This window comes from Magnolia sinica, chromosome 12 (assembly GCF_029962835.1).
Source record: "Magnolia sinica isolate HGM2019 chromosome 12, MsV1, whole genome shotgun sequence".
Lineage (NCBI taxonomy): Eukaryota > Viridiplantae > Streptophyta > Magnoliopsida > Magnoliales > Magnoliaceae > Magnolia > Magnolia sinica.
In genome coordinates this window covers 33,457,603-33,483,654 of record NC_080584.1, presented here as the reverse complement: position 1 = coordinate 33,483,654, position 26,052 = coordinate 33,457,603, and the positions used below count along the sequence as shown (strand labels likewise).

Here is a 26,052-nt window from a genome sequence, read left to right as displayed (position 1 = left end):
ATATGGTTCAATTTTGGGCTCAACGCCTAAAATTATCAGTAAAAACGGATGGATGGTGTGGATAAACCACGTATAATCACGGTGGGCCCAACAGAGTTTACTCAGTAAGATAAGAGCGTACTGAGTACGCAATCGGACGTGACAGCCCGTCAGTGACAGGGGCACGAGACTTCACCAAGTTACGTGGGCCCCACCATGATGTATTTTTTCTATCTACATTGTCCATACATTTGAAGAGATCATTTTATAGCATGAGCCAAAAAATGGGTCAGATCCAGAGCTCGAGTGGACCCCACCATAGAAATCAGAGGAGAAAGGTTTCAACGGTGGAAAGCATTTACCCCATCCGCGGGGAAGCGGATTGCGTACTGAGTAACTCAGTATGCTAAGCGTACTGAGTAAACTCTGTGGGATCCACCGTGATTTATCTATTTGATCCACACCGTCCATCAATTTTAAAAGTTAATTTCAGTTCCATATACCAAAAATAAAGTATATCCAAAGATCAAATAGACCACACCACAGGAAATAGTGTGAAATGAGTGTCTACCATTGAAAATTTCTAGGGGCCACCGAAGTTTTGGATCAACCTGATATTTTTTATTTCACTTCATCCAAGTCTTTTTTATCTTATGAACATGTTGGATGAGAAATAAATATCACTTTGGGCTCTAGAAAGATTTCAACGGTCGAAATCACTATTCCCACTGTTTCCAGTGGTATGGTTCACTTGAGCTTTGTATATGCTTCAATTTTAGGCTCAACGTATAAAATTAGCTGAAACAACTTATGGACGGATTGGATAAACCGCATACATTCAAGGTGGACCCAATTGAGTTTACTCAGTACGATAAAAGCGTACTGAGTAACTAGTACGCAATCCTATTTCCATCCGCCAAAGCGGATTGCGCACTGTGTACTACGTAAACTCTGTGGGGCCCACTGTCATTCAGGCATTTTATCAAATCCGTCCATCTGTTTTATCATATAATTTTAGGGCTTTTGAAAGAAAAATTAATCATATCCAAAGCACAAGTGGACCACACCACCTGAAACAGTTTGAATTGAAGTCTACCGTTGAAAAGTTCTTGGGGGCCCACAGAAGTTTTAGATCAAGATGATATTTGTTTTTCCATTCATCCATGTCTTTGTGATATTATGAATAGTTTGGATGACAAATAAACATCATTGGGGGCCTTATAAATATTTCAACGGTGGAAATCAATACTTCCATTGTTTCCTTTGGTATGGTCTACTTGAGATTTTGATATACTTGATTTTTGGGCTCAACCCCTAAAATGATCTGGAAAAACGGATGGACAGCGTGGATGAACTATATACTTCACAATGGGCCCTACAGAGTTTACTCGGTACGATAAGAGCGTACTGAGTAACTCAGTATGCAACCCGATTTCCCCATCGCACCCCTCTTTTCACTCTCTCTCCCAATTTCACCTCCATGGCTCCATCCACGTAGTCCGATCCAGTCCGATCCATCTTTCACGCAAGTTCGTCCCCTCAAATCTCGTTCCGGAAGGAACGATTCGTCGATCCGACCTAATTCCTCGCCGGAATCTCCGAGAAAGAGGGAAGTTGAAAAAAATGGCAAGAAAATCGTACTTACCTGTCGAATGGCCCACCTCCGATCACCGCTACAGCCAGGTACTCTCCGATTTCATTCTTCTTTTTTTTCTAATTCTTTTTTTTTTAATTCTCCATTGCTCGGATCCGATTTTTATAGTGTTTGTGGGTGGTTAGCTACAGTGGGACTCGTGAGTCCCCTGCAATCCACCCGTGACTGTCCGTGCATTGATGTCCGACAATAATGGAGAGGAAATCGCGCGATATCGTCGATATATCATGCGATATCGACGATATATTAGCCGATATCTGGATTTTAGATTTTTTGGTATCTTTCGGGGGTTATCGCGAGTGTATCGTCTCGCAGTAGTGCGATACCGATAATATCGGCCGATAGTATCGATATTTGTAACACTGGGTGGATTTAGTATTATCTGTCTTTATTACTGTGTTCCGGGCACTATGTCTACTAGCAACTCGGATTCTTTTGGTGTGCACTTCACGGGCAAAAATTATTTTGCATGGGAATTTCAATTTCGCCTATTTGTCCTAGGGAAAGAGTTATGGGGTCACATAGATGGAAGTGATGCAGCTCCTACTAACCTTTCTAAATTGGGTCAGTGGAAAGTGAAAGATGCTAGAGTCATGACATGGATTTTAGGATCTGTTGATCCTCTGATTGTCCTAAATTTGAGGTCGTACAAGACTACAAGAGATGTGGGAGTATTTAAAGAAGGTTTACAATCAAGACCACACAGCCAGACGCTTTCAGTTGGAATATGAGATCGCCAATTACACTCAGGGTGATCTTTCCATACAAGATTACTTTTCTGGGTTTCAGAACTTGTGGGGTGAATTTGCTGACATTATTTATGCTAAGATACCAGCTGCATCTTTCTCTGTTGTTCAGGAGGTTCATGAACATAGCAAGAGAGATCAGTTTCTAATGAAGTTACGGCTGGAATTTGAGGCAACTCGCTCCAATTTGATGAATCGTGATCCTCCTCCCTCTTTGGATGTGTGGTTTAGGGAATTACTTCGTGAAGAGCAACGTCTTGCAACACAGCCTACTTTTCAGCAGAACCGCATGACCTCTAATGACGTCGCTTATGTAGCTCACGGGAAAGGCAAGGGTAGGGATATGCAGAAGGTCCAATGCTTCAGCTGCAAGGAATATAGGCATATTGCTGCTCACTGTGCCAAGAAATCTTGCAATTATTGCAAGAAGCCAGGACATATTATCAAGATTGTCCAACTCGTCCCCAGAATCGCCAAACTAATGCCTATCAAGCTGCAGTGGGTACTTCTGCTTCCGCTAATTCCTCTACAGGTGGTGATCCCTTTGTTCTTACTCCTGAAACAGTTCAGCAAATGATTATTTCAGCCTTTTCAGCCTTGGGGCTTCAAGGTACAGTACACTACCATCTTTACCTTGGCTTGTTGATTCTGCTGCGTCTAATCATATGACTAGTTCCTCCAACACTCTTACCAATGTTCGGAATTATCGTGGCTCATCGTACATTCAGATTGCTGATGGTAGTTAGTTACCTATTCATGCTGTTGGGGATAATTCATTAGTTAAAGAAGTTTTTGTATCTCCTGAGCTTTCTACTAGTCTCATTTCCGTCGGACAATTGGTTGATAACAACTGTAATGTTGGGTTTTCTCATGATAGTTGTATTGTGCAGGATCAAGTGTCGGGGAAGATATGCGCGAAGGGGCCTAAAGTTGGACGATTGTTTCCGCTACATTTTTCCATTCCTTCTTGCATTTCTTTTGCTTGTACTACTATAAACAATAAGGGTAAAGTATGGCACAAACGTTTGGGTCATCCTAACTATATTGTTCTATCTTATTTAGTAAACTCTGGTTTGTTGGGTAATAAAGATCAATTTTCCTCTCATCTCTTTTTTGATTGCTCAACATGTAAATTAGGTAAGAGTAAGTCTTTTTCCTTTCTTGCCCATGGTAGTCGTGCTGAAAGCAGTTTTGATTTGATCCATAGTGATGTGTGGGGTATTACTCCTGTTATATCTCATGCAAATTATAAATATTTTGTCACGTTCATTGATGATTATAGTAGGTATACCTGGATTTATTTTCTTCGTTCTAAATCTGAGGTATTTTTTGTGTTTCAACAATTTGTGGCTTATATTGAAACTCAATTCTCTTCAGGCATTAAAGTGTTAAGGTCCGATTCGGGTGTTGAATGTCTCATGAATTTCATACCTTTCTCAAGCAAAAAGGAATTGTTTCTGAGCGTTCTTGTCCTTATACACCTCAGCAGAATGGTGTTGCTGAATGTAATAATCGCCACCTGTTGGAGGTTGTTCGAACGTTATTGCTTGAATCTTTCATTCCTTCTAAATTTTGGGTGGAAGCCTTATCCACGGCAGTTTATTTAATTAATGGATTGCCTTCAAGTGTCTTGCATTTTGAATCTCTCTACTATCGTCTTCATCATCAGCATCCCAACTATCTCGATATGCATACCTTTGGTTGTGTTTGTTTTGTTCATTTGCCACCACATGAACGACACAAACTTTCTACCCAATCTGTTAAATGTGCTTTTATGGATTATAGTAATTCACACAAAGGTTATGTTTGCTATGATCCATGCTCTAACAGATTTCGTATTTCTCGTTATGTTGTTTTCTTTGAAAATCAGTCTTTCTTTTCTACTCATGTTGCATTCTTGCCTGAGATCAATGTTCTTCCTCATTTTGATGACTTGACTCCTATTCCTGAGCGATTCAAACCTGGATTTGTGTATGAACGCTAACGACCGATTTTGCCCCTTCCTGAGCCTGCCCTACATCCGATCCTGTTCAAACTATTCCTTCTGCGGATGATCCGGGTTCTAACATTGTTCCTCGCCGGTCTACTAGAGTCTCTCGTCCTCCTGATTAGTATGGTTTTTCTCATACATCTCTTCATGCTACTTCGTCCTCTATTTCAATTCCATCATGTCATTCCGAGACTGTTAAGCATGAATGTTAGCGTGAGGCGATGGCCAAAGAACTTCAGGCTCTTCAGGACAATCACACATGGGATGTTGTTCCTTGTCCGGCAAATGTTAAAGCCATTGGTTGTAAATGGGTTTACTCGACTAAGCTGCGTTCCGATGGTACTCTGGATCGCTATAAGGCCCGATTGGTTGCACTTGGTAACAGACAGGAATATGGGGTGGACTATGAGGAGACCTTTGCTCTAGTCGCTAAGATGACTACGGTGTGGATGGCTATTTCTATTGCAGCGTGCCAAGGCTGGCCACTTCATCAAATGGACGTTAAAAACGCATTTCTTCATGGTGATCTCAAAGAGGAAATTCACATGGCTCTGCCGCCTGGCTTGACCTCCTCTTCTTCTGATGTATGTAAATTGAAGTGATCTCCGTATGGATTAAAACAGGCTCCCCGGGCATGGTTTAGTAAGTTCCGGTCTACCTTGCTTCAGTTTTCCTTTGAGCGGAGTCAATATGACTCCTCTTTGTTTCTTCATAAGACCTCTATTGGTATTGTTCTTCTTCTTGTTTACGTTGATGATATTGTTATCACGAGGATGGATTCAGACTTGATCACTCGTTTACAGCAGCATCTTCAGGCCTCGTTCATATAAAGGATCTTGGTCCTCTTACATACTTCTTAGGGTTGGAAGTTCACATGGATCCTTCCGATATCATTCTGAATCAACATAAGTACACACAGGATTTGATTGCTTTAGTTGGTCTTCAGGATACTTCTTCTGTGGATACTCCTCTAGAAGTAAACACGAAGTATCGTTGTGATGAGGGTGATCTGCTGTCTGATCCTACTCTGTTTCTACAGTTGGTAGGCAGTTTGAACTATTTGACTATTACTCGGCCTGATATTTCCTTCGTTGTCCAGCAGGTTAGCCAGTTCACGCAGACTCCACGCCATCTACATTTGGCTGTCGTTCGTCGTATCATCCGATACCTTCGAGGGTCCCCTAGCCGTGGGTTGTTCTTCCCAACCGACTCTCCTCTTCGCCTTGTTGCATATAGTGATGCGGATTAAGCCGGATGTCCTGATACTCGCCGGTCTATCACAGGCTGGTGCATGTTTCTTAGTGATTCATTGATCTCTTGGAAGAGTAAGAAACAACCTCATGTTTCTAAATCTTCTATTAAATCCGAATACCGTGTCATGTTTGCTACTTGTTCTGAGATTGTCTGGCTTCGTAGGCTTCTGGCTAAGCTTGATTTTTCCCAATTTGATCCTACACCTCTCCATGCTGATAATATTAGTGTCATTCAGATTGCTGCTAATCCCGTTTTCCATGAACGAACGAAGCACATTGAGGTGGACTGTCATTCTATTCGGGAAGCCTTAGACACTCGTATCATTTCTCTTCCTCATGTTTCCACTGACCTTCAGATAGCTGATGTGTTTACCAAGGCCATGACACGACAGCGCCATCAGTTCCTAGTGGGCAAATTGATGCTTCTTGATCGACCAGCATCAATTTGAGGGGGGATGTCAATCAGGACAGCATGGACAGCATATATTTAGCCATAATTAGGTCATCTATTTATGGCATATATCTTGTACAGTTATTGTTTCCTTGTTTGTTAGCCTACATTGATGTTAATGGCTGCAATTCAGCCTTATAATTAGCCTAGAGTTTCTATATAAACAGAGGAACCTCACAATGAGGACATTAAATCCAAAATACTTACACATAAAAGTTAGACAAAAGAGCATACACCTTGCGATAATCCACCGGATTCTTCCCAAATGGTAAATAAACCATCTCTTATGTATGATTCCTCTCAAGCATAGCCATCTCTTCCTCCATAGCTTGTCACTATAGAGGAGAATTGAAAGCGCTTGAAGATTGCTAGAAACGGTGGAAGAAGAACACTCAAGGACAGAAGCAAAGGACCTGTGAACTAGAGACAAATAATGATAGGAAACAAATCATTTAATAAGATGAGAAATACACTGCCTTTTACGTTTTCTGAACAAATTGGTCAATTTCCACTCTCTGTAACAAGGATCAATCGTAGGAGGTTTCGATATATTGCCATCTATATATCCCAACTTTTGTTTTCCTCTAACAAACATCTCAACAACTTTTGACAATTAAAGAAAATTATTGGACTTAAGTTTATGAGTTGTAATTTGTAACCCAAGACTCTCATAATGAACAATCAACCTTTCTACCTTGGAGGTGATGGGATCAATTGTCTCGCATGTCGATGATGAAGCCATATTTTATCCCAAATAATTGAGAACTATATATCAAGACTTCATACAAATCAAAAAAAAAAAATGTCATAACCAGCATAGTTTGCAAGTCTAAAAAAAGACCTAAAAAATAAAATAAAAAAGGTACCAATCCTCGTAATTCCAAATCAAACCACCAAAGAGGAGAAGGGAATCTTACAAAAATTTAAAAAAATAAATAAAGGAAAAAAAATACTATACATAGGGATGAAAAAAAAAGGCCCAAAAAACCTTATCAAAACTGACCATCAAGAAAGCCTTCAAAGAAAAATAGAAACCGCTGCAAGATCTCTCCTCTTTGCTCAAATTCCATCACTGATTAGGCTATCACAACTCTCGAACCAAGAGAAAAATATGAGAATAAGAACAAAAAGGAGAGACGAGAAAGCGAGAATAAGAAGGATGAGGAGAAAACACTAGGAGCTTTTCTACTTTGATACCATGTCAGACAGTCAAAGAAAATAAAGCGTTAGGGAGAGAAAAAAAACTCTAATTATGGCAGTATGTCCTGCTCCCTTCTTATTCATATTAAGTGATGTCCCAAATTACATAAAATATTCTTGGAACCAAGGGTAAAGATGAAAAACAAAAGAAAGAAAAATAATAAGAGAAATGAGAAGAGAATAAAAGACGGCCCATAGTCCAAAAAGAGAAGGCCCACAGTCTCTGAACAAAAGACGGCCCATGGTCCAAAGAGATAGGACCCACGGTACAGAAATGTATGTGTCTACAAACAGAAAATAAGAAATCTAGTTAAGTTGTATAAGAAGAGCAGTTCCAGCCCATATGTAACATGTCATCAATGGAGATAATCTCCCATCAAAGTGTAGCCCCACGCATTTGAGTGAGAGCATGAAAACACATGAAAAAATAAAGAAAGAAAGAAAGAAAAAGAAACTAGTTGTATCTGCAGATAACAGCATAAAGACCAAGTATAATTTGCTTTCATCAGAAGGTGAAGAAATTTGACGTGCAAAAATAAATAAATAAATAAAAGGAAAGAAAGAGAGAAAAATAAAAGAACAAAGAAGAACACTGTGAAATGTACTAGAACAAAAGAAGAAGTTGCAATATTGATAGTTCTAAAATATAGTTAGGATTTTTTGTAAAGTTTAACATATACTTGGAGTTAATCGTACAGGGGGAGTTGCCCACTCAGGAATAATCCAAAGACCATCAGTAACTTTAACTGGCTGAAACATTTCCTGAAATAAATAAAGAACAACGAAACCAATTAGGAGATATTGCCAAGATTGATGACAACATATGAATTCATAGTCTGCAAAGAACGAGTTCACTAGACAGATGATTGCAACATGGTACACTATTATATATAAATAACATATTACACCCATATTATATGCAATTGCACTCCCCAAATTATTTTTTCACACCAGAATGCATGTCTACATATATCTAAGGGAACAAGATGTGGCATAAAGTAGAGGTGATGGAACCAAGCTAACCTGTTTCTTGATGTTTATTAAAAGAAGACAATAACAAAAACTTCTTCAGTTCCGATAGGTTCGGAGTAAAATGTCTTAATCTCATGCTGTTTGATATTCTATAATAAATCTATGAAACCAAAGTTCCACTTCCTATTAGGAGAAGTAGATACACAGATTGCATGATGTCATGGGAACGGCTAATATCTAAATTAAGAATGGAACTTGAAACAAGCAAGAAAAAATAAATTGCAATCTTTGACAAAGAAAAACAATGATTGTCAACAACGAAATGACACTAACTTTGGTAGTGCGAGCAGGTGGCAGAGGAAGCAAGCCAAAATGACATACCAGACTTTGCGTGATCAAAGAGTAAGGTTTAATTCTTGTTGGCATGTCTAGGCAGGTAGTGGACCAAGTTCCGGAGTAGACTCTGCCAGAAAGAGTCCGGACTCAGTCAAAACCAAGCTAACTTCACCCTTAGATTCCAGCAACACAGTGGGAGCAGGAATTGGTGCAACTATCCCTAAATATAGGACTCAGCAGTGGGAGGGCCAAACTCCAGCCTGGACTCGGCCAGAAAGGCCCACATCAGTCAATACCAAGTAAACTTCAGCCTCAGATTCAAGCAACCGAGAGCAGGACAGGGAGCAACATTCGCAAAGATATGGTATGTTTACATGGACAGACCACTCCATTCTAGATTACAGCAACAGGGCTATACCAAAATATACTTACCACTTTGGTATTTAAGATGGAGGTCTAATAGGTATATTCAGTTAAAATGTATTAAAATATCTAATGCCCTAGGTTTTTGGTTTAATCTTCTAATTTTTAATAATTATCTTCTCCTTAACCCTCTGCTACTGGGGATGCATGTCCCTACTACCTATTATCAAATGTGGTTGAAATTAAATGATTTCCACTGACAGAAACTCTCCATCATTATTATTACGTTAAAAAAGTGAAGATAGCAGTGAGAGACCTAAGTAAAAATCAACTTTTGTCAAAGTGAAGATTAAGGAAGAAAATATCTGATGGTAATAAATAATTTATTCCATAGGAAAATGTGGTTAATTAACTGTGCTCTAGATGGCAGCAAAATGATTCATTAGAGAGATGAAAATTTTGACCCTGCTGAACATCCATTTCCTGCTGAGATAAACTTTTTTCTTTTATTTAATTTGAAAATTACATCACTTGACTAAGAATTCAAGTGAATGACCAAAAGGCACCCAAAAACTCCAACTGGCTAGGCTCACTGGAGATGTGAAATCAAGTCTGTTATTGTTGAAGTCAAAGCTATGTTTGCTATCTCCGCATCATGTGAGCTGCAACATCTCATGCCCCCACTTCCTAAAAGCAATCTCAAGCATGGGCACAGGGCACTAGCCTTCAGAATGAAATAAGTTGAGGAAAGTATTTTATTGTTGCATTTAGGCATGTTTCGGCTGAGGATATATACACATATGAGAGATCCCTTATGAGGGATGACAAGGATCAGAATGAAAAGCAAATATACAAAACTGAGCAGAATATATATCCAACAGAAATCTAACATGAACAAATGCATTTAGTTTACTGCCTAACAAGAGTAGATTACCCTAACCATTGACTAATCTGCCCTTATTGAAAACAAGAAATATGCCTCATATACACCCCTGTATGGGACTTTGTGAATAAGTCAACCAATTTGCAATGCTGAAGAGGTGTGAGGAAGAGAGTTATTGCCATCATGACATTGATGGTGAAGGAAATGTCAGTCTCTCTATGTGCTTGGTCTGCTGATATAAAAAAATGGTGTTACCGGCGATGTTAGACACTTCAACTATCACAATGTAGAGGCATTGGAAAACTAATATGAACACCCACATTAGACATACTTGGGACTTGGTTTCTCTTGCTCTTGGCAAGAAGGCAGTTGGCTGTGAAGGGTAGATAAAGTGAAGACTAATGAGATGTTAGTCTTGAACATTACAATGCTTGGCTTGTTGCTAAGGAATATACTCAAGAGTAAAGGTTTGGCTATAAGGAGACCACCTCTGCCACAGCTAAGATGATATACGTTCACACTTTTATTGTCATTGCAGATGTTTACTAGTGGTGCTCTTTCAGATGGGTGTTAAGAATTGTTCTTAATGATGATTTACATGCAGAAGTTCATATGGCTCTTCCATCTAGCTTATCATGCTCATCCAGACAAGTTTAACACCTGTGTTGTGCCCTCTATGGCCTCAAACTAGCTCCCAGTGCCTTGTTTGAAAATTTATGTTGCCTATGCCCTTTACCACATGATGCAAACCCCATAGGGGATGCAAAGCATCAAAGAAACATAAACAAGATCATAGGGAAGAACCCTAACAATCCCTAGCTGGATGCTAAAGATCATGAAAGCTTCTCCAAATCCTCTGCCGAACCAAAGAAACAGCAAAACCAAAAATAAGATTTTCATCATCATCATAATGCTTTGTACACCTCCAAACATAGCCTTAAATAGGCCTTCAACAAATATGGAAGCCCTAATTTGTGGAAATGACTAAAATGTCCTTGAATCGCGTCACCACCATATGGGCCATATGTGATAGCTCACTCAAATGGTGTTGGAATTTGCAAGATCTTGGGCTAGTTTGAAAGCTAACTCAATGGGCAATCAAACATGACCAATTTCACATAATTCGGACATCGTTTAAAAAAATACAAATAGGAAAGTTATTAGATAAGCCATTGCTAAACCCAGTGTTCGAAATATCGGTATCATACAATGTATCGCACCCTTGGGATACAGATACGTATCGGTTATCGCACGGGATATATCGTTTGTATCGCATAGTTTATCGCACTTTTTGGGAAACATGGAGAAACATTGGGAAAATGGTTGAATTTCTTAATGGAACTTTGGGGATTGTTAAAAAGGCCCTTAATACACACTTTTAAATCATAACATCTCAAAACAAAGATGCACATAATAAATTTCCTTCGTATAGGGTCCTAAGTTATGCGATGTTTAACTGAACTAACGCAACTATATTTAAATTGAATGCATGATATTTATAAATATATTATAGTCATGTATGAAAACACAACCAATTCATTGAAAAGCAAAAGAAGAACTGAAGAAGTAAAATTTGAAAAATATACATATCAATGATGGGGACTAATTGTGGTCTAAACCCACATAGAGTTGCGTGGTGGGTCGTAATCATTATCTCTATCTCGACGGGGCTAGGCATAGTACCGCTGCTCCACAAATAGACAATATTGTGCCCAAGTCATAGTAGAGAGGTACCAGTTAAGATACTTCCTGACATAACGTTGATACTCATCCTCTCCGAACTGAATCAATAGGCTCATCCATGGGTACTACGTAATCGTCACAATCTGTAACTGATATGGATCTGGGAAGGGCATATATGAAGCTCCTTGGTATCCATATTGTTGCCCATATCCATACTACTACTCATATCCTCACCCATATCCAGAAGTGAACTCCTGACCAGGGTCAAAAAATGATGTGCCGTAACTGCTGGAGTTGCTCGTCAAATATCCACTAGATCCATATCCATGCCCATACTGTGGCACAAAACTCGAGCTACTCTCCAGTGTTTGTGATCCAGATTCATGTTGTGGCCTGTAACTCGAGCTCCCCTCCCTTGTCCGTGATCCAAATCTAGAGCCACGTCACCTGCCATGAACGTTTGTGTCCCTCATGCATTTTACCAGCAGCTCTTCAAAATCTGAAAGTTTATGAGTCTTCTTTTTCTGCAGTAGCTTTTGACGCGTGTATGTCTTATTGTAAACAAGACGGGGTCGTGGTTCTCTTAGACGAGAACCATGGTCAAGGTCCCGTGTGGAATGATCAAAATTCTCCTCCCCGGTAAAAGGGCTAAGAGGCCTCTTATCCTAACTCCCACCCACGTCGCCACTATCCCCGTCACTGCCGCCACCACCACCACCATCATCATCATCATCCTTACTGTCATCAGAGTCATCATCACCCTTATCGACGTCATCATCATCACCGGACTCATTTCCCACATCACTTTCTGACTTGGTCTCGGTGTCAGACAATGTTTCCCTGCCACGTGTCCCACTTGATAGTAACTGTCGTGGGCTGCCCTCCGGACTCCTCGTCAATGGGTCGAATGCCTCATCAGGAGACCTCTGCCGCTCCACATGTGCGTCAACATCAATCTCTTGTGTCTCTGCTTCTGCCGCAATATGTGGCTCTGCTCGCCCATCCGAGGTATCTAAGTCATCCGACCTAGCCCACTGGTAAACTAGGCGATCCTCCGCATCCTCAGCATATGCATGCTATCCGACCATCATCAGGTCCATTGGGTCTTCATGCGCTTTTCTTCTTCCTTCCGAGCGAAGCAGCCTCTCTCGTAACTTCATATTGTAGTGACAATACACTAGCTTCTGAAGCCCCTCATACCCTATTCTATTACGTTTATTTGTATGTATGAGGGAGAAAGTACTCCAATTCCTTTCAAAGGGTGACGAGGACACCGACTGTGCAAGCACACGGACAGCCAGTCGTTGTGAAACCTCGTAGTCAATCCCATACATGGACTACCATTCGCCTACATATCATAAGATTCTTTCATTATCCTAGATTTTCCAAAATAATATAAAAGTTAAGTTTACTACAGTAACTCACATGCCATCATGGCGTTCCTTGACTTCACCGCAGGGTGACACCCAAACATTCCAACCGCGTCGCGAAATTTAACAATCTGTTGATGGCGTATAGCAACCAGAATAAGTATTTAATATTGAGATGAAGATAAGGAGAATGTAAGTGCGGAATATATTTACCTCACTTCCAAATGTTCTTTTCCCCGGACAGTCGGGTAATAAGTGATCGTACACCTCATGCACAGCCCTCTTTAATGAATTATCTTCGAAGAGGTTCCGGCTGTAGTGGTATTTGGGATTCAGGAAATACGCTGAAAACCAACATATACACATCGGTACAACCCTCGTTTATTATTACATATGGAAAAATAAAAAATCCATATATGTACTTACCAACCTGATGTAGTGGGTGAGAAAGCGTCATTTCCCAACGGTCGTCTATTATTGCATGCACCCACTTATATGCATTGGGAGCTTTAACCATGATGGCATCTTTCATCAGCTGTATAGACGGATACAGCGACCCCATCGACGGATTTGTCTCACTGTCCACCATCCTCAACACCAAATAAATGGGCTCTAGAATACCCACAACACCACGCACTTTATCCCAAAATGAATTTTCCAGCACTAGCTCCTAGATTCTATAGGTTACTTTCGTCAACCTCTTTTTCCATTCTACATAATCATGAGAGGCGAAAAGCTCTCGTAACCCCTGTTTGTGTTTGAGAAGGCTACTTAAGGCGATATAATTTGTGGCGAATCGCGTCGCTCCGGGGCCCACTATATCCCCACCTCACCTCTCGCGCATTGCGGCTAATAGCCATGCGTGGTTGTATACAAAGTTCGTGATGAGTCGTGCATCAGTAATTACAGTCTTCACCGATGGCCTATTCCCGATCTCCTTTAGCATCAGATCAATGCAATGGGCTGCATAGGGGGTCCAATATATATGATACTTGCTCTGAATATCCTTCCCCGCCTTAACAAATGCACTCCCATTATCCGTGACAAATTGCACCATATTTTTCCTCCCAACATCTTGCATGACGTTGTGCATTAGTTTGTAAATGTAGTTAGAATCCTTGATCTTACTACTCGCATCTATACTCTTTAGGAACACTGCCCGTCCCCTAGAATAGACCATAAAATTTATAATCGACATCTTCGTTGGTCCGGTCCAACCATCACACATGACGGTGCAGCCGTACATCTCTCATGACTGCCGATACGAATCAACGTATGTTTTCATTTCTGCATGTTCATCATCCAAGTATTTCCCCATGATCTATGCGGGTGTGGGCGGCAGCACACCCTAACCCCACGCTACACTTCACTTATCATATTTTTGAAGTGCGGGCTTGCTGCGGCATTTGTAGGGATTTGATCGTATATAAAAAAAAAATTGCTATAAATTTTCCAACTTTTTTCCTCACATCCCCCCCACTAAACATCTCCTTTATTTTCTTTTGTGTCCCTCTGCCTCTTTATACATCCTCGGATCTGAAGGTAAATCCGGCACCCGCATGCTACTACTCTTGCCCATGCCCCATATTCCTCCCCTCCTACTCCCTCCCCTGATCCACCCCTAACACTCTCCCCTGCTCCACTCCCCCCACCACGCTCATGGATAGACTCCTCAAATCTAGGCCTACTTGTGTCCCACCTCCTATTCTGATCCCTCTCCCACTGATCCCGTATGGACTCTTGAATTGCGCGTCTGTATTCGGGATCATCATCATTATCAAGATCCACAACATCATCCTCACCTGCATATGGTGGTCGCCCCAACTCCTCCCTAATCTCCCTCTCCCGCGCATGTCATTCATCTTTTGACTTCACATTTTTTTTCAATATGGTGTTCATCTGTTCTTGCACATCCGTGGGCACTTAGGGCAATCCACAACATTGCGATACCCTCCTGCTAAATGCTCCTTTAGGCGCATTACCCCACCACTCCTCAATACATGGCCACATAAATCACAACTACTCCCAAATCGATTATCGAGAATGGGCCGACCGTACGTCCACCCTATATCAGGTTGTCTCCCTCCTCTTCCTCCCGACATATTTTATCTGTAAAACAATATTTTATCTATCCATTGAGATTGGATAGAGCCAAAATCAGATAGATCCACCACTCAGATGGGCCACACCACATGGAACAATGAGATTTGATGCCAACAATAGGTTAGTAATTAGGGGCCACCATGATGTGGACCTTCAATCAAAGTCGTTAATCAGGTTAGTAATTAGGCACTTATAACTTACTTAAGATTGAATACCTAGCATATCATAATTTAAATCAAACGGAGTAGACACAATGATGAGAAATGGGCGAGAGATAAATAAATTAAAAATAAAAATAAAAATTGAATGATGAGGTTGGACAGCAGATGTATGGATGGTACATGATCAACACTGAGGGCCCCACAGCTTCTTCTAATGCGCTACTATGGGCCATTTGCTAAATGCGGGTGGAGGGGGAATCAGACTGCGTACTGAATAAACTTTGTGGGGCCCACTGTAATTTATGTATTTTATCCAATCCGTCCATCCATTTTACCATATAATTTCAGGGCTTGAGCCCCACAATGAAGAATATTCAAATCTCAAGTGGACCACACAACAGGAAACAGTGTGAAATGACGCACCAAGTTCTATGGGGCCCACCATGATGTATGTGTTGTGTCCACACCGTCTATCCATTTAGAGATATCATTTTAGGCCATGAGAAAAAGAAGAGTCAGATCCAAAGCTCATGTGGACCCCACCACATAAAACAGTGGAGATAGTGACGCCCACCATTAAAAATTTTAGGACGGTGCGTAGCCAGAAAACAGTGGATCTGACTCATTCTTGGTCTGATGCCTTAAAATGATATACCCAAATGTATGGACGGTGTAGATACAATACATACATCATGGTGGGCCCCACAGAACTTGGTGCGTCACTTCAGCAGGCAGTCTGGTTACGCAACCCGTCAATATCGTCGCGCGGGAGACGGATTAGCTACTCCCCCTGACACCGGCCTCATGGCTAGTGGTCAGTTTTTTATGGGCCCCACCATAATGTATTTGTTTCATCCATTTCTACGGATCATTTTAGGGACTGATACAAAAAATCATAGGGATATAAATCGCAGGTGGACCACACCAAAGGAAAACAATAATGATTGGATATCCACCATTAAAATCCTCGTAAGGCCCACTGTACTGTTTATTTGACATCCAATCTGTTGATTGGGTCCTAAAGACCCAGATGAAGGGAAAAAATAAATATCAGGTTGTTCCAAAGCTTTTATGGCTCCCACAACGTTTTTAATGGTCAATGTTCATTCAACACTATTTCCTATAATGTGGTCAACTTGAGTTGTGGATATGGTTCAATTTTGGGCTCAACGCCTAAAATTATCAGTAAAAACGAATGGACGGCGTGGATAAACCACGTGTAATCACGGTGGGCCCAATAGAGTTTACTCAGTAAGATAAGAGCGTACTAAGTACGCAATCGGACGTGACTGCCCGTCAGTGACGGGGGCACGAGACTTCACCAAGTTACATGGGCCCCACCATGATGTATTTTTTCTATCTACATCGTCCATACATTTGAAGAGATCATTTTATAGCATGAGCCAAAAAATGGGTCAGATCCAGAGCTCGAGTGGACCCCACCATAGAAATCAGAGGAGAAAGGTTTCAATAGTGGAAAGCATTTACCCCATCCGCGGGGAAGCGGATTGCATACTGAGTAACTCAGTATGCTAAGCGTACTGAGTAAACTCTGTGGGATCCACCGTGATTTATCTATTTGATCCACACCGTCCATCAATTTTAAAAGTTAATTTCAGTTCCATATACCAAAAATAAAGTATATCCAAAGATCAAATAGACCACACCACAGGAAATAGTGTGAAATGAGTGTCTACCATTGAAAATTTTTAGGGGCCACCGAAGTTTTGGATCAACCTGATATTTTTTATTTCACTACATCCAAGTCTTTTTTATCTTATGAACATGTTGGATGAGAAATAAATATCACTTTGGGCTCTAGAAAGATTTCAATGGTCGAAATCACTATTCCCACTGTTTCCAGTGGTATGGTTCACTTGAGCTTTGTATTTGCTTCAATTTTAGGCTCAACGTATAAAATTAGCTGAAACAACTTATGGACGGATTGGATAAACCGCATACATTCAAGGTGGACCCAATTGAGTTTACTCAGTACTATAAAAGCGAACTGAGTAAATAGTACGCAATCCTATTTCCATCCGCCAAAGCGGATTGCGCACTGTGTACTGAGAAAACTGCGGGGCCCACTGTCATTCAGGCATTTTATCAAATCCGTCCATCCGTTTTATTATATAATTTCAGGGCTTTTGAAAGAAAAATTAATCATATCCAAAGCTCAAGTGGACCACACCACCTGAAACAGTTTGAATTGAAGTCTACCGTTGAAAAGTTCTTGGGGGCCCACAGAAGTTTTAGATCAAGATGATATTTGTTTTTTCCATTCATCCATGTCTTTGTGATATTATGAACAATTTAGATGACAAATAAACATCATTGGAGGCCTTATAAATATTTCAACGGTGGAAATCAATACTTCCACTGTTTCCTTTGGTATGGTCTACTTGAGATTTTGATATACTTTATTTTTGGGCTCAACCCTTAAAATGATCTGGAAAAACAGATGGACGGCGTGGATGAACTATATACTTCACAATGGGCCCTACAAAGTTTACTCAGTACGATAAAAGCGTACTGAGTAACTCAGTACGCAACCCGATTTCCCCATCGCGCCCCTCTTTTCACTTTCCCTCTCCCATTTTCACCTCCATGGCTCCATCCACGCAGTCCGATCCAGTCCGATCCATCTTTCATGCAAGTTCGTCTCCTCAAATCTCGTTCTGGAAGGAACGGTTCGTCGATCCGGCCTGATTCCTCGCCGGAATGTCCAAGAAAGAGAGAAGTTGAAGAAAATGACAAGAAAATCATACTTACCTGTCGAATGGCCCACCTCCCATCACCGTTACAGCCAGGTAATCTCCGATTTCTTTCTTTTTTTTCTAATTCATTTTTTTTTATTTATTCTCCATTGTTCGGATCCGATTTTTATGGTGTTTGTGGGTGGTTAGCTACAGTGGGACTCGTGAGTCCCCTACAATCCACCCGTGACTGTCCGTGCGTTGATGTCCGACAATAATGGAGAGGAAATCACGCGATATCGTCGATATATCGTGCGATATCGACGATATATCAGCTGATATCTGGATTTGGGATTTTTTGGTATCTTCCGGGGGTTATCGCGAGTGTATCGTCTCGCAGTGGTGCAATACTGATAATATCAGCCAATATATCGGCCGATAGTATCGATATTTGAAACCCTGGCTAAACCTAATGCTAGAAACTAACGAAAGCAAATACATCCTACAAATTCATAAGTCATCTGATAGATCTTATCAGCTTTACAATGTAATCCGACCATTGATCTCATTAGATTGATCAGCAGACCATGGATAGATCATCAATTAAGACAATCTAAATGGTCGGATCAGTTAAATTTGTAATCAACCAGCTTGTGCGGCCATTTGGTTGCATAACCACATAGCTTTTATCGTTTGTCTGCCATAGCTAGAAGGACAATTCGCTATTCTAGTCATGGCCCCATAAGTGTGGTGCTTTTCCAGTTCTAGGCTGTCTCGAGATTTCCTCAGGCATTCATTCGAAATGTGCAGGTGGATGATGTTTCCTCTTGTACGATCTGTAAGTAAGGAAAACACTTCGCCCATCCATTCAATGAAATCACACATTTTGCTTAGATGGAGCAACTTCCCAGATTTGTTGCTTGAGGAGAGTATGACAAAGTGTGTAAACTGCAAAATGCAATTTATGGGTTAAAACAATCTCCAAATGCATGGTTTGACTAGTTCAACAAGGTTGTATTAAACTATGGCTTTGTTTGAAGTCATGCTAATCATTTCATTTTTGTATGGAAGGGTATCTCAAGTCTCATTTTGCTTGTAGTATATGTGGATGATACTGTTGTTACTGGCAGTGTTTCAATTGTCAGTGAAAAGTCAATAACATCGCTGATATTTTTGGTATCGCCGCACCGGTGACACAGAAACCCCATAATTTTGTATCTTTGCCTTTTTCTTTGAAAATTCGACAATAATTTTGTGTTCTTGATAAATTGGGTTGTTAGTGATAAATTCGTTGTAGCTACCTCATACACAGCCTGTCACAGACCATACAATAGCCAACAAACCGATTTTGTCGATAAAAGAGCCGATGTTGACATCGAATTTCAGTGAGAGTGACCTTGCGTAAATAGGTAAAAAATCAAAAAAAAAAAAAAAAAAGAGCTTTCATTTCGATTTTCTTTTAAAGATCTATGTGAGAGTGATTTTCTATTTGGTGGGCCAATCGCAGATTGACCAACAACCATGACAACCATACGCTGGTCATTGATAGGTACAAAAAAACCTCAAATTTCCTTTTTTACTTCAATTAGATGATGGATTTCATAGGAAACATGGATTTCAGCCAGTCTTTTGTTATTTTTGGTGGATTTTGGGGTTTTTTAATCGTAGCTTGTAGAAACCCTTTTTACCCAAAATAGCTTTCGGAAACTCTTTTTACAGGGAGGATGCAAATAACCTACTAACGTTGTGAGTACAAGTGGCTACTGTCGATGCTTTGTGGGGCCCACCGTGATGTAATGTATTTTATCCATGCCATCCATCTATTTTGCCAGATCATTTTTTGGGCATGAGCGCAAAAATGAGGCAGATCCACATCTCAGGTGGACCACACCAAAGAAAATAGTGGTGATTGAGAGCTTACCATTAAAAACTTCCTAGGACCCAATATAATGTTTATTTGCTATCCAACCTCTTGATTAGGTCACAGAGACCTAGAAGAAGGGAAACATAAATATCAACTTGATCCAAACCTTTTGTTGTCCCCAAGAAATTTTTAATGGTAGGCATTCAATCACCATTGTTTCTTGTAGTATGGTCCACCTAAGATTTGGATCTGCCTCATTTTTTGGCTCGTGCCCTAAAATGATCTAGCAAAATGGATGGATGGCATGGATAAAACACATACATCGTGGTGGGGCCCATAGAGCACAAACCAATAGCCACTTGCCACTCACAGCATTAGTAGGTAATCCGCGTTTGACGTGACTTAGCTATCACACCTAGATCCAGTGAATGGTAGGGAACTTGATGTATGCGTTGTATATCAACATCGTCCATCTATTTTTCCAGATCATTTTATGGCATGGATCCAAAAATGAAGTAGATCCAAATCCCAGTTGGACCACACCACTAGAAAAAGTGTTCATTGAACACCCACCATTAAAGACTTCCTAGGGTCCAGTGTAATGTTTATTTGCCCTCCAATCTATTGATAAGGTCACACAAACCTAGATGAAGGGAAAACACAAATATTAGCTTGATCTAAAACTTTTCGGCCCACAAAGTTTTTAATGGTCATTCACCACTGTTTCTTGTGGTTTGTTCCACCTGAGATTTGGATTTGCTTCATTTTCAGGCCCATGCCATAAAATGATCTAACGAAACAAATAGACAACATAGATATACAGTGTGTACATCAAGGTGGGCCCTAGAGTCAGGGTTCCATTGCTAGATCCGAGTGCGACAGCTAAGTCTTGTCCTAATTTTTAGTCACGTCTGATTTTTAGATTCATGTCCTAGCTTGGATGGAAGTTCCGGAAGCTGTTGGGGTCCACGGAGATGCCCATGACAAATCCACTCTACCCAGCAGTTTTGAAATATCACAATAGGATAGGAATAAAAAAATCGGGCAAATTGAAAACTCATGTAGGCCACACCAAATGAAACAATGGAAATGGAAACATCCTCCATTAAAACCTTCCCCAAGGCTCAAGGAAACCACGATGCATATATGCCATCCAAACCATATATAGGGTTATTATCACTCAAATAAACAGTAGGCACAAATGTCATCCTAATGGAAAACGTATGCGGTTCCCACAAAGTTTCCAATGGTGGCGTTCAATGCCCGTTGTTTCATGTGGTATGGCCCACATGAGTTTTAGATCCGCTTGGTTTTTAGACTCATGTCTAATTGTGGTCTTGCAAAACTGATGGATGGAGTGGATTTGTCATGGGAATCTCTGTGGGCCCCACACATTTTCCGACCACAAGAACTTCATTTAAGTTTGTCGCAGCCATCGTTCGAAGTATTCCCAATATTATCAGTATCTCCAACTCAGCAATACCGACAACACTGGTAACGATGCCGATAACACTGGTAGTATCAGAAACTCCGAGTATCAGTGATGTATCGCTAAGTATTGCCAATGTATTGCCAATATTTTTTATTGTGTAAATTCCAAGTATTGCTTGTATTGCCAATGTATCGATATCACCAATGTATCGCCAACATTTTTTACTATGTAAATTCCAGGTGCCACTTGTATCATCATTGTATCGGTGATACTACGATAATATCACCAGTGTATCGATATTGCCAAAATTTTGTTTATTAAAAAAAATTCCATTTAATTTTTTTTTATGGGCGCATGCTAATAAGTAATGTTCAATTTGATAATATTGTGACCTTACCATCATCATGACATGGGCGATATTGAGACCACAATCTTTCATTTCCTTTCCAATTGTTAACGATTTCTCGGTGAAATAGCGTTCGTTGTCAATATTTTGAAATATCGATGGTTGTTTGGATGGAAGGTTGGATAGTTGTTGAATGGAAGGTAGGATGGTTGAACTAATTTTTTACAACATTACTCGTTTCAAAAATAAATAACAACATCACATGCTTTTACGACCCCATGAATTCTTTTTGCAATTTTTTTTATTCTAAACATGCAAATATATGTATTTTAGCATCTCTTGAAGTTTCACTGGAAAATTCCACCATGTTTCCCAAATGTTTTCCTGTGTTTCCGGTTATTGGCGATATCGATATTGTTTCCGTATCCCAAGCTTGTGGAACTTGTAATGATACTAATACTTTGAACACTGGTCACGCTCACAAGAATCTCTGTGGGCCCATACTCATGCTGCAAAAGATGCACAAGAACTTAGAAATTGTGCACATGGCATACGTTAATTCAAACAAAATTTGGCTAGATTGAGTAGCCCTCTCTAGCCAAGTCAAAAACTATTTAAAGGTAGATTGATCGAACAATCATAGCCTCTGATTCGTGGATTCTTGTGTTCTTGATTCTACGACAATTTTGATGAAAGCATTTTCTCCTTACAAGCGTTTGACTCCCCTCCCCGACACTACCCGATACACGTGGTTGGGGGTGATTGCGTGCATCCACAGGGAATAGTCTCACCTAAAAAATGGGGCGGGGACCCTATGTTTTCCAAAAAAAATAAAAGGACTATTGGATATTTTCATTTTACCCTTCCAATAAATGTCCACCAATCTGAAACTCGGATAATAAGATAAGCTTAACTTCGGATTCATGATATAACTACACTGGGTACCATAATTTGGATGGTTTAATTTGACTACTTGTGTGCCACATGTTCAATTTCAAAGTGCCTGTGTATCATCAATCGGGAGTAGATTAGGTGTTACCCAGGTGATATGTTAAGGTGGTGGAGTGTTGAGGTGGGTGACGCACGGCTGTTTCTCCCGCAGCAGATGCTCTCGCATGCAGCTTGTCATCAATGGCCATCAATTCAGAGTATCCCCCTCCATCTCACCTTATGTACATGGGGGATATTACGGGTATGGGCATGGTGGCTTTAACATTCGGTCATATACTCATCCACCCATAGATACGGTTAGCCGGCGAATAGCTTTTCGAGTTATGTCCCTTTGACAGGAGGATATTCGAGGTACCCATACGACTAGCAACTATGCTATTAGGTAGTGTTCAAAATATCGGTATCGCGTTACGAATTACATCCTTCGGTTATAGATATACATATCGGTTATCACACGAGATATATCATTTGAATTGGGTAATTTATCGCACCTTTTGCGAAACATGGGGAAACATTGGGGAAACGGTTGAATTTTTTTAATGAAACTTCAAGGATTGTTAAAAAAAGACCTTAATACACACTTTTAAATCAAAACATCTCAAAAAAGAAGTGCACATAATAGGTTTCCTTTATATAGGGTCCTAAGCTAGTACGCATTGTCTGACTGAACTAATGAAACTATATTCAAATTGAATGCATAACATTTACAGTCTATGTGAAGATCATTTCATCAAACACTCCTAAATATTTCGAAATTAGTCTCAATTGATAGCTAGTTGAAGGGAAATTTTGAAAAATAAAAATAAAATGAATATTTTAATAATATTTTATTCATTTTAATTAAAAATGATTTTTATTTCCGAAAATTGACAAGGACTTAACAAATAAGTAGATCAAACTTCATACACACTAGATTTCATGTTTGGAGTGCAATATTGCAAGCAATTTGGGAGAAATTGGGGAAATTTTTATTTGTTTTTCAAAATTTCCTCAAATTGGATCAAAATTTTAAAACTAGAGTGCATGTGATTATCATTTCATCAAATACTTCTAAATACTTCGAAATTAGTCTTAATTGACAACGGTTGAAGGAAATTTTTGAAAAAAAATGGAGAACATGAAGAACCAATGGATATCAAAATCAAAGCTCCAACTTAATGATTTTTCATGCAAAACATGAAGAAACAATGGATTTGTAACCATTTGACACTGATTTAACATAATTTCAATAAAAAAAAGGATCAAAAATTGAAAATGCTCACCAAATCAAACATGTAGGATATATAGGCACTACTTGTACGTTTCGTATTGCATAGGTGGGATACAAGATATATCATGGGATATATCGGCCAATATCGTCAATATTTAAAACATTGCTATCAGGGAATCGGGGTTAGACTCAATGTGTTCCCTCGACACCCTCCTTAGCAAATGCCATGAATGTACGTGTATCAATGTACCCACGTCTGGGCGTGCTCGTATAGTTTCGAGAGGATGAGTATCAGAGAAACATAAGAGAGTTCTTCCATTGGTACAAGCAAAGGATGAGCTGGGAACGGTACTGCCAACATGTTGAGCAGCATTATAATTGCCAGACTGGATTAGGATCCAAGTGACGACTACAAGCCACCTCATCATTCCATGTGGGGATGAAGAATGGCAAGATAGGTATGTTTTTTTTTTTTTTTTGTCCATTTACTTTTACATATCTTAGTTTTTCGGATAGTTTTTCAACGTTACGGGGTAGATACAGGTTTTTCAGGTTTTTTCTTTCAAGAGAGAGAGACCATAACAGCTGTTATGGGGGTCGTAACAGCCGTTATGACCCGTATCGTAAGTGTAATGGTGGTGGCCGTTATGGTCACCGTTACCTTTACGGAATACCTTGCCTATGCATGAACCATACTCGAAATCACATGTTTCTAGACCAAAAAAAAAAAAAAAAAAAAAAAAACGCCTTCTACACCAAACCTACAAAGGCACTTCCCGAGCAATGCTAGATTCGTGAAGTTTAGAGATCTGACACCCAACACCTTATAAACACTTTGGTTGAAAACTTCTACTCAATCTAAGAGATGGTACTTATCAGTTGTTCTTCACCACTAGTAATCCCTTAGGATTTTTCAAAACTTCTAATCACCCTATTTGGGAATTTAAATAAGGACATGAAATAAATTGGCATATTCAAGAGAGCCAAATTGATAAGAGTTATACTCCTTCAGAAAGATAAATATCTTCTTCTCCCAACTTTCTTTCAACCCTCTCAACACTAGCTCCAATAAGTGGATGGGAGCTTAACCATGCAAAGAAGAAGGCCCATGTCAATAGAGGGTAGCGCAACTTTGCAACCGAATCTCTTGGCTAGCCCAACTATATTCATGCTCCTCTCTTGAAATTTGATCAAAGAAAAGATTGCCATGCTTTGGTTAAACCCATTCTTGGAAAGACAGCAACTAAGAGTAGAAATTGACAGTGGCATCTTAGTTTACTTGACACCCCTCGGTTCTTTCACCATCAACTAGGAAACTAGAAATTCTATCATTTCTTCCTATGGCGCTCCCCACTCTATGAAAATATTTAGTGCTTTCACTCCCCTTCTTTAGCCAAAAAGCTCATGACTGCTGCCTCCAGTTAATTCCTTCTTCTTTGACTTTCCTGTTGAATTTCAATCTCAAATGTCCCTTGTCTTTTGTCATTAAGAGCCTCCTCTTCCCTCAAATCAATTTCTTGAATATGATTTAACACCTCTTTATTAACTTCATCCACATTCCTTTGGTTCTCCTTGCTCCATTGGTTCAACTTTTCTTTAACATTCTCAGCTTTTGCATTAAATGAAAAAACTAGCCTATCCTTAAACGTGAAACAACCTCCCCTAATCCTTCACCATATCAATAGAGTCATCCTCTTTTAACCATAGTTCTGAAAATCGGTGTTGTATCAGCTGATATGGGCATATCGTGTCCGAATCAACTCAATACAATACGCGATACGAGGTTGTATTGGCCGTATCGGAATCGTTTGGACCGTATCAGTCCGTATCGGCCTGTATCGGTGCCGATACAAGGCCGATATGGCTGATACACCGATAAAACCCCAAATTTAAATTTGTTTTCAAAAATTCACTCATGTCTTCTCTTCTTCTTTTCATTTAAACCATAGAAGAATCTTAAAAACTCATTTTAGGCTAGATCTGTACCTATTTTATGATCAAAACAAAGTATTTGAATGGGATTCAACAAATCGAAGCGAAGCGGACCATCATGGGAAAAATCTGAAAGAAGAGTAAACTTTCACTTTCTTTTTTATATTTTCTTCTTTTTGTTGTATTTCCAATGAAATGGGCCATTGTTCAACAAATCATGTTTAATTTGTGTTCGATTAAGGCCCATTTAGTTGACCTTCAACAAGTAAAATCGACAAATAACATTTTTTTCCTATTTTTCTGATGTTTTTTCATGTTTTTTTGCTTTAAAAATTCTGACTGATACAGGCCGATATGGCCCTGATTCCAGTACACGATGTCGTATCGTGTTATTTTTCTGTGAGGTTGATACAGCAGCCGATACCATCATTCAGAACCATTAACCACATCAATTCAAATCTACACGAAACAAGACCC

The 26,052-nt window shown here is 39.9% G+C and overlaps 1 protein-coding gene across 7 annotated transcripts in view; it reads right to left on the bottom strand.

The window, feature by feature from the left end:
* Positions 1–26,052, bottom strand: part of LOC131221206 (uncharacterized) — a 118,251-nt gene that overhangs the window by 53,557 nt on the left and 38,642 nt on the right. For 6 of the 7 annotated variants that reach the window (XR_009159103.1, XR_009159102.1, XM_058216386.1 and 3 more), the window contains one exon: positions 7,970–8,035. The exons of the other annotated variant lie outside the window; for it this stretch is intronic. Coding sequence is in view for 4 of the 6 variants with exons in the window: in XM_058216386.1 (XP_058072369.1) it covers positions 7,970–8,035 (66 nt within the window). In the remaining 2 variants the exon portion in view is untranslated. The remainder of the gene's footprint in view (positions 1–7,969; positions 8,036–26,052) is intronic. 7 annotated transcript variants of the gene reach the window in all.